Source organism: Salvelinus fontinalis, chromosome 38 (assembly GCF_029448725.1).
Source record: "Salvelinus fontinalis isolate EN_2023a chromosome 38, ASM2944872v1, whole genome shotgun sequence".
In the NCBI taxonomy this organism is placed as follows: domain Eukaryota; kingdom Metazoa; phylum Chordata; class Actinopteri; order Salmoniformes; family Salmonidae; genus Salvelinus; species Salvelinus fontinalis.
Genome location: NC_074702.1, coordinates 7,493,845 through 7,503,853, shown reverse-complemented (window position 1 = coordinate 7,503,853; position 10,009 = coordinate 7,493,845). Strand labels below are relative to the sequence as shown.

Here is a 10,009-nt window from a genome sequence, read left to right as displayed (position 1 = left end):
GAGTGCTGAGTGCTGAAGTCCCCCACTGTATGCGCTTTCAGTAGCCTGATTTCATCAAGACTGAGGGGAAATCCGCACAATGCGAGCTTTGTAGTCTGATAGCAGAAGTCACATGTAAGTGTCAAGTGTAGACAAGACCAATTAGGTACTGCTCTCCATGTGATGTGATTAGAGTGAAGCCAAATCCAAACTGGCTTCCCTTGACACCATTCACAGTTGAGTTTGCTCAGTTAGCTCAACATGGGCTATTATTGTACACTTTTTTTTATCAAGGGAGGCCATACAGGTGACAATGATGTCATACTATTTTTGATTAGACAACATTAGTTAGATGGCCTACACATACAGAGACAGAGGGGCGCTGTTTCACTCACTCGGATGCTTTCTCCGGTGTGATAGAAAGATAAATTATTGTGTTTTTTTCTTTACATTTTTGGGGGAAGCCTGGCTTCCCTTGGCATCCATGAATACACCTCACTGATATTGTCACTACATAAAGCACATTTGAAGCACAGTCAGACATTGGCCTTTCTGTTTTGTGCACATATTCTCACGAACCATTGGCAGGCATCACTGTATGGGGGACTACATATTACAAAATTATACTGGATTCAGTTGATAAGTAGCGGCATCATGTCAATGCCCACAGTTGGGACTCTTATTTTGAAAGGAAGTTGATGTGGACTTTCGCGCTGACTGTACGCAACTCGGACTCGCATTCGATATTTTACTATTTGTAGATGTATACCTAGCTAGCTAGTTATCGACAGAGAAGAGCACATGTTCGGTGGTTTGTTCCATAGCTCGTAGTGTATTATAACATGTGGACACTGAACCCTTTAGAATCCGGAGGTAACTTCTGTTTTGCCCAGCTCTAGTTAGCTACAGTAACGTTAGCTATCTTAGCCATAGCGGATGACCAACCCACCAGCTAACAACATTAGCAGCTAGCTACATTTGACAGCTCGTTCTAGATGTTAGCTAGCTATGTTTCTCAGTGTATTTTGGAGTATTAGAATAGGCGCTTAGAAGATGAGAATCAAATCTGTTACAGTAACTATTAAAAATTGTTACTGTCTAACGTTAATTAGCTAGCTAGTATTATTCCTATGACACAATTCATCCAAGTTACACCTGGCTAGCAAGCTAACGTGCAGTTCTACACTGTTGCAGTTGGTAATCTTCTATCTAACGCATAACATATGATTATTAAGCCCTTAATCATCCTCCAGTTGTTTTGAATAAGAACATTACTTTTTTCATTATTCAATCTTATGACATATCCTGTCCCAGGTGTCACCCACTACCTCCTGCCAGATAAGGAGTATGTGGTGGGGCGTAAGAACTGTGAGGTCATCCTGCCCAATGACCAGTCCATCAGCCGGGCTCATGCTCACCTCACTGCTACAGATCAGGTGAGAGAGACGGGGATATTCTTTATAGTAATTTTACTCACACACACAAACCCTACACACCCGCTTAACCAGAGCACTACCCTACAACTGCTAAATACTTCACTGAAAAATATATAGGCTGAATGTGAACAGGCCTACATTCTGTCCCTAGTCCATCAAATGCTGTCATGTCTCCCTTGCAGTAGAAGGTGCTCTCGCACTGTTCACCATCCTAACTAGCCAGCATGAATCTTGTCTTGTAGACGGAGCTGGGGTTTTTTGCCTAATGTTGTACATGTGTTAAATAAGGAGACACTTGTTTTTAGGGATATCAAAATCCACGTCTTGTATTGTTTGGTTAAGAGAGTTTTTCATAAAGTAGATGTAACCAACAGACTGTTGTTGTGTTGTGTGCCAGGCCCTGTCCCTGAAGGACAGTTCTAAGTATGGCACGTTTGTTAACGAGGAGCGTCTGTCAGGAGACACCCCTCGCAGCCTGACGGCAGGGGACAGAGTGACATTTGGGGTCTTTCACAGCAAGTTCAGGTGTGCATCCACATTTACGCAATGATAATACTTTTGATGGAAACAAATTAGAAATCTATATTTTGAAATGTCTCTCTCTCTCCAGTGTGCAGCAGGTAACTGCGGTGGTGTGCTCGTCCTGTGTTGATAATGAAGGGAAAGTCTCACTGTCTCAGACCCTGCAGCTTCTGGGTGGCCGGCTGACCAACACCTGGACACAGGACTGCACTCACCTGGTCATGCCCACTGTTAAAGTCACCATCAAGGTCAGCACATGACCACAAACTGTGTGTGTGTGTGTGTGTGTGTGTGTGTGTGTGTGTGTGTGTTAATTCATCTGTACATACAGAATGTGCTCTCTCCCCATGCAGACTATCTGTGCTTTGCTGTGCTGTCGGCCCATAGTCAAGCAGGAGTTTTTCACTGAGGTCACCAAAGCCCTGCAACAGAAACAACCACCTCCAAAAGCTGAGAGGTACTAAGAGATACCACACACAAGACTGCTGCTCATCTCCACAAACCACACAATAATAGCTGCCACTTCATCCAGACCTCATTTTATATACCTACAGTGCATTTCCACATTTTGTTATGTTACAGCCTTATTCTGAAATTGATGAAATTGTATTTTTTAAATTGCCCAAATCGCTCACTATCCCTTCAATGTTATTGAAGGACTGTTGTGGGTGTTAATAGTTTCTTCCCAGAGATAGACGAGCCCAGTCTGAATAAGGATGAGGTGGACCTGACCGAGAGGCCAGAACGTAAAGAACTTTTCACTGGCAAGACCTTCCTCTTCCTCAATGCCAAACAGGTACTGGCCTGCCTCTCTCGCTCACACACCAAACAGGTACTGGCCTGCCTCTCTCGCTCACACTGCAAACAGGTACTGGCCTGCCTCTCTCGCTCACACACCAAACAGGTACTGGCCTGCCTCTCTCGCTCACACACCAAACAGGTACTGGCCTGCCTCTCTCGCTCACACTGCAAACAAATCAACATTTCAAAGTCACATGCGCTGAATACAACAGGTGTAGTAGAACTTACCATGAAATGCTTACTTACAAGCCCTTAACCAACAATGCAGTTCAAGAAATAGAGGTAAGAAAATATTTACTCAATAAACTAATGAGAGAAAAAATTAAGGGGAGAAAAAAAAGTAACAGAAAAAAATTACATAACAGTAACGAGTTACCGAATCAAGGTGTGGGGGTACAGGTTAGTCGAGGTAATTTGTAAAGTGACTATGCATAGATAATAAACAGCGAGTAGCAGCAATGTAAAATCAAAGGGGTGGGGGTCAATGTAAATAGTTTGGGTGGCCATTTGATGAATTGTTCAGACGTCTTATGGCTTGGGGGTAGAAGCTGTTGAGGAGCCTTTTTGTACTAGACTTGGCGCTCCGGTACCGCATGCCGTGCGGTAGCAGAGAGTGATGTTGCCTGCATAGCAGATGTGTTGTTGCCTACCCTTACAACCTGGGGGTGGCCTGTCAGGAAGTCCAGGATCCGGTTGCAGAGGGAGGTGTTTAGTCCCAGGGTCCTTAGCTTAGTGATGAGCTTTGTGGGCACTATGGTGTTGAACACTGAGCTTTAGTCAATGAACAGCATTCCCACATAGGTTTTCCTTTTGTCCAGGTGTGAAAGGGCAGTGTGGAGTGCGATTGAGATTGTGTCGTCTGTGGATCTGTTATGGTGGTATGCGAATTGGAGTGGGTCTAGGGTTTCCGGCATGATGGTGTTGATGTGAGCCATGACCAGCCTTTCAAAGCACTTCATGGCTACCAACGTGAGTGCTACGGGGCGGTAATCATTTAGGCAGGTTACCTTCGCTTTCTTGGGCACAGGTACTATGGTGTTCCGCTTGAAACATGTAGGTATTACAGACTCGGTCAGTGAGAGGTTGAAAATGTCAGTGAAGCCACTTGCCAGGTGGTCCGCGCATGCTATGAGTACAAGTCCTGGTAATTTGTCTGGCCCTGCGGCTTTGTGAATATTGACCTGTATAAAGGTCTTGCTCATATCGGCTACGGAGAGCGTGATCACACAGTCGTCCGGAACAGCTGGTAGTCTTATGCATGCTTCAGTGTTGCTGGCCTCGAAGCGAGCATAAAAATAATTTAGCTCTTCTGGTAGGCTCGCGTTACTTGGCAGCTCGCGTCTGGGTTTCCCTTTGTAGTCTGTAATATTTTTCAAGCCCTGCCACATCCGACGAGCATCTGAGCCGGTGTAGTAGCATTCAATCTTAGTCCTGTATTGACCCTTTGCCTGCTGGATGGTTCGTCTGAGGGCATAGCGGGATTTCTTATTGGTGTCCCACTCCTTGAACGCGGCAGCTCTAGCCTTTAGCTCGGTGCGGATGTTGCCTGTAATCTATGGCTTCTGGTTGGGAAATGTACGTACGGTCACTGTGGGGACGATTGCGTCAATGTACTTATTGATGAAGCCGGTGGCTGAGGTGGCATACTCCTCAATGCCATTGAATGAATCCCGGAACATATTCCAGTCTGTGCTTGTAAAACAGTCCTGTAACGTAGCATCCGAGTAATCTGAACACTTCCCTATTGAGCGAGTCACTGGTACTTCCTGCTTTAATTTTTGCTTGTAAGCAGGAATCAGGAGGATAGAATTATTGGTAGGATTGCCAAATGGAGGGAGAGGGAGAGGGAGAGCTTTGTATGCGTCTCTGTGTGTGGAGTAAAGGTGGTCTAGAGTTTTTTTCCCCCTCTGGTTGCACATGTGACATGCTAGCCGAAATTAGGTAAAACAGATTTAAGTTTGCCTACATTAAAGTCTCCGGCCACTAGGAGCGCCGCTTCTGAATGTGCATTTTTTTGTTTGCTTATGGCCTTATACAGCTCGTTGAGTGCGGTCTTAGTGCCAGCATCGGTTTGGGGTGGTAAATAGACGGCTCCGAATAATATAGATGAGATCTCTCTTGGTAGATAGTGTGGTCTACAGCTTATCATGAGGTATTCTACTTCAGGCGAGAAATACTTTGAGGCTTCTTTAATATTAGACATTGCGCACCAGCAGTTATTGACCAATAGACACACACCCACACCCCTTGTCTTACCAGACGTAGCTGCTCTGTCCTGCCGATGCACTGAGAAGCCAGCCAGCTCTATATTATCCGTGTCGTCGTTCAGCCATGTCTCGGTGAAACATAGGATATTACAGTTGAATGTTCCGTTGGTAGGATAGTCCTAATCGTAGATTGTCCAATTTGTTTTCCAATGATTTCACATAGGCCAATAATACGGAGGGTAGTGGTGGTTTACCTCCTCGTCGACAAATTATTACAAGGCACCCCGCAGCCCTCCCTTTTCCTCCGTCTTTTCTTCACGCTGATGACAGGGATTTGGGCCTTGTCTTGACAAAGCAGTATATTCTTAGCGTCAGACTCATTAAAGAAAAAATCTTAATCCAGGTTGAGGTGAGTAATCGCTGTTCTGATGTCCAGAAGCTCTTTTCGGTCATAAGAGATGGTAGCAGCAACATTATGTACAAAATGAGTTACAAAAAATGCAAAAAAGAGAAAAAAAATAGCACAGTTGGTTAGGAGCCTGTAAAAAAACAGCTACTGGCCTGTTGTTTTGGCCCCAAACAAACAATGGCAGATGGAAGGGAGGGTGGTGCGGCAGGTGCTGCTTCTCCTACAGATGCTGTTATTTGATCTAAACCATCAGGTGTACGCCGACCCCAGCTAAGTAACTCATGCTAAAATTTAATGCGCAATTATGTGTTTTATCTCCAGTATATTGCCATGATTGTCAGTTATGTAGCTGCTCTACTGATAATCTCAGTGCGTCCTTGCTGGGATGACTGCTTGAGAATATCAACACCAAACACATTGGTTCACCGTTCCACGGGAGCGGACAGCACACAGCATACCATAATGTTCTGAATAATAGCCAAGTCTACCTCGCTCTCTATTCCCCTGAACCGCTTAGGCGTAACAAACACAAGTCCAACATTTATCGGAAACTGTTAAAGTACTTGTTCACTACCCTCCTGCTCTTCGGGGATGTGCAACTCAATCCTGGGCCTAACATCACTGAGCCAGCAATACTCACCGGAGTGGAAAGCAGTGGATGGCCTCGTCCACTGATCGTCGCCGCTGCGGAAGTGGGTGAGTGCTATGGTCCCATGGTTTCTCTCGACTCACCCGGCTCCAAGATGAAATTTGACTCTTCAAACATATCCAAGTCGTAATATGTTATCCCGGACTCTGCTTCTGGTACGCAAGCTGTTTTAATCAGTTCCCCGCATCCAGTGCAGGCGGGAGGGATAGTTAATTGCACAACCGAACTGCCCCGATTCAAAACAGCCTAAACCCAGCCGTCAGAAAACGCATGAAAATTTTACAATCACTCTCGAGTCATCTGGGACCCACGAGCTAAGCCCACGAGCTAAGCCCAAGGGACTACTAGGGGGGCACTTGAACATTTGTAGTGTCATTCAAAAAAGTGATCAAATTCAGCATCTTTTCACAGACTCCAACCTTGACTACCTCTCTTTTTCAGAGACATGGCTCCATTAAAAACTCTCCATATGCTCCTTTGATTGTGCCTGGCTACAATGTTTTCAGGAGAGACAGGACTGAAGGAAGAGGGGGTCTGGTGATTTACATTAAAGAACATATCCGGTGTAAACAAATTGAGTGGTCATGTGATAATAAACTAGACTGTATTGGCCTGAAGGTTACACTGTCTCCCCAAATGTCTTTTACCCTCATTGGAATGTATAGGCCACCTTCCACCAAAAGTGTTTTGTTATCAGTTTAATAACATGCTTAGAGAATGTGATTTTGGGGAAGAGGTCATCTTAATGGAGGGATTTTAACATTAATTATGAAGACAAGTCTTGCAGGAAAACCATCAAACGGATCACTAATACCTTTGACCTTACACAGCTAGTTAAAGGGCCAACCAGAGTGACTTGTTGCTCTAAAACACAGATTGATTTGGTGTTCAGTAATAAACCAGAGAGAGTGACTAAATCATTCAATATGGTTACTGGGCTATCTGATCATAATCTGACACTCATAGCCAGAAAGCTTTCTAAGAACAGGTTTAACCTCTCTACTTTTAGAAAGCCGGATCAACTAAGAATACCTAAGAGTGAATTAAATTATTTTCAAAATGCAATTAAGGGAATTAACTGTAATGATCTCTTGTCCTATACAGATGTGGAAGCTGATGGTCAGGTTTTTCTATCCACAATCCAGACTACAATAAATGGTTTCCTAAAGAAAAGAAAATCCAAACCTGGCCAAAGGAGCACTCTTCCTTGGCCAAATGGAGAAATCTGGAAATTTATGAAAATGCTCTAAAAACAGCCCTAAAGTCCAAATTAGAGCATGACAGATGTAGGTTTACCATGTTGAGAAATAACGTGATGAAAGAAATCAGACAGGCCAAGGCAAACCTTTTTATTAACATAACTGGTGAAGCAAAGGGAAATTCTAAATTTATCTGGGAGAATCAAAAAAAAGTTAACAGGGAAAGACCATAGTAACACTGCAAAAAGACTAGAAATCATGGTGAATAACAATCTAACACAGGATGCAGTCAAAATAGCAATAGCCTTCAATTCCTACTTTATTGACTCTGTCAGGGTACTGACAGAACCCCTCCACTGGTTTCTTCGGCTCAGTGTTAGTGAATGACGCTCAACCTGTCTTCGTCATAAGGGAAGTTTTTGAGTCAGAGGTGAACAGGGTGATTAGCACACTAAAGAACTCTAAAGCCCAAAAAGTGTTTGGATTTATACAAAATTGTTTGACTACAGAGGGAGCAAAACTGTACTTCAAATCTATGATACTCCCCACTTAACATACTGCTTGACTAGTTGGGCCCAAGCTTGCTGTACAACATTAAAACCCATTCAGTCTGTCTACAAACAGGCTCTCAAAGTGCTTGGTAGGAAGCCCAATAGCCATCATCACTGTTACATCCTCAGAAAGCTTGAGCTCCTGAGTTGGGAAATTCTTGTGCAATACACCGACGCATGTCTTGTATTCAAGATCCTAAATGGCCTGGCTCCCCCTCCACTCAGTACTTTTGTTACACAGAAAACCCAAACATATGGCAGCAGATCCACAAGTTCTGCCATGAGAGGTGACTGTATAGTTCCCTTAAGGAAAAGCACCTTTTTAGTCAATCTGCTTTCTCTGTGAGAGCTTCCCATGTCTGGAATACAATGCCATCGGACACACATAACTGCACCAACTGATCAAACTTTCACAAAAACATTAAGACATGGCTAAAGGTCAATCAGATTTGTGAACATAATCCCTAGCTGTGTATTGCCGCTTTCCATGTCTGTTGTCTTTAGCTTGTGAGGTGTGGAAACACTGTTGCTGGCCTGCCTCTCTCATTCAATACAGGTACTGGCCTGCCTCTCTCATTCCATACAGGTACTGGCCTGCCTCTCTCATTCCATACAGGTACTGGCCTGCCTCTCTCATTCCATACAGGTACTGGCCTGCCTCTCTCATTCCATACAGGTACTGGCCTGCCTCTCTCATTCCATACAGGTACTGGCCTGCCTCTCTCATTCCATACAGGTACTGGCCTGCCTCTCTCATTCCATACAGGTACTGGCCTGCCTCTCTCATTCCATACAGGTACTGGCCTGCCTCTCTCATTCCATACAGGGACTGGCCTGCCTCTCTCATTCCATACAGGGACTGGCCTGCCTCTCTCATTCCATACAGGGACTGGCCTGCCTCTCTCATTCCATACAGGGACTGGCCTGCCTCTCTCATTCCATACAGGGACTGGCCTGCCTCTCTCATTCCATACAGGGACTGGCCTGCCTCTCTCATTCCATACAGGGACTGGCCTGCCTCTCTCATTCCATACAGGGACTGGCCTGCCTCTCTCATTCCATACAGGGACTGGCCTGCCTCTCTCATTCCATACAGGGACTGGCCTGCCTCTCTCATTCCATACAGGGACTGGCCTGCCTCTCTCATTCCATACAGGGACTGGCCTGCCTCTCTCATTCCATACAGGGACTGGCCTGCCTCTCTCATTCCATACAGGGACTGGCCTGCCTCTCTCATTCCATACAGGGACTGGCCTGCCTCTCTCATTCCATACAGGGACTGGCCTGCCTCTCTCATTCCATACAGGGACTGGCCTGCCTCTCTCATTCCATACAGGGACTGGCCTGCCTCTCTCATTCCATACAGGGACTGGCCTGCCTCTCTCATTCCATACAGGTACTGGCCTGCCTCTCTCATTCCATACAGGGACTGGCCTGCCTCTCTCATTCCATACAGGGACTGGCCTGCCTCTCTCATTCCATACAGGGACTGGCCTGCCTCTCTCATTCCATACAGGGACTGGCCTGCCTCTCTCATTCCATACAGGGACTGGCCTGCCTCTCTCATTCCATACAGGGACTGGCCTGCCTCTCTCATTCCATACAGGGACTGGCCTGCCTCTCTCATTCCAAACAGGGACTGGCCTGCCTCTCTCATTCCAAACAGGGACTGGCCTGCCTCTCTCATTCCAAACAGGGACTGGCCTGCCTCTCTCATTCCAAACAGGGACTGGCCTGCCTCTCTCATTCCAAACAGGGACTGGCCTGCCTCTCTCATTCCATACAGGGACTGGCCTGCCTCTCTCATTCCATACAGGGACTGGCCTGCCTCTCTCATTCCATACAGGTACTGGCCTGCCTCTCTCATTCCATACAGGTACTGGCCTGCCTCTCTCATTCAATACAGGTACTGGCCTGCCTCTCTCATTCAATACAGGTACTGGCCTGCCTCTCTCATTCAATACAGGTACTGGCCTGCCTCTCTCATTCCATACAGGTACTGGCCTGCCTCTCTCATTCCATACAGGTACTGGCCTGCCTCTCTCATTCCATACAGGTACTGGCCTGCCTCTCTCATTCCAAACAGGTACTGGCCTGCCTCTCTCATTCCAAACAGGTACTGGCCTGCCTCTCTCATTCCAAACAGGTACTGGCCTGCCTCTCTCATTCCATACAGGGACTGGCCTGCCTCTCTCATTCCAAACAGGGACTGGCCTGCCTCTCTCATTCCAAACCGGGACTGGCCTGCCTCTCTCA

At 46.0% G+C, this 10,009-nt stretch overlaps 1 protein-coding gene across 3 annotated transcripts in view; it reads left to right on the top strand.

Annotated features, from left to right (window-relative positions):
- Nucleotides 1-663: 663 nt before the first annotated feature.
- LOC129837626 (nibrin-like) overlaps nucleotides 664-10,009 on the top strand; it is a 22,194-nt gene continuing 12,848 nt past the window's right edge. For 2 of the 3 annotated variants that reach the window (XM_055903936.1, XM_055903935.1), the window contains exons 1-6: nucleotides 664-852; nucleotides 1,294-1,415; nucleotides 1,813-1,940; nucleotides 2,026-2,185; nucleotides 2,291-2,394; nucleotides 2,616-2,733. In XM_055903936.1, coding sequence (XP_055759911.1) covers nucleotides 822-852; nucleotides 1,294-1,415; nucleotides 1,813-1,940; nucleotides 2,026-2,185; nucleotides 2,291-2,394; nucleotides 2,616-2,733 — 663 coding nt within the window. In that variant the 5' untranslated portion in view covers nucleotides 664-821. Of the gene's footprint in view, nucleotides 853-1,293; nucleotides 1,416-1,812; nucleotides 1,941-2,025; nucleotides 2,215-2,248; nucleotides 2,395-2,615; nucleotides 2,734-10,009 lie in introns of those variants that run through there. The other variant, XM_055903937.1, reaches the window with a different exon arrangement.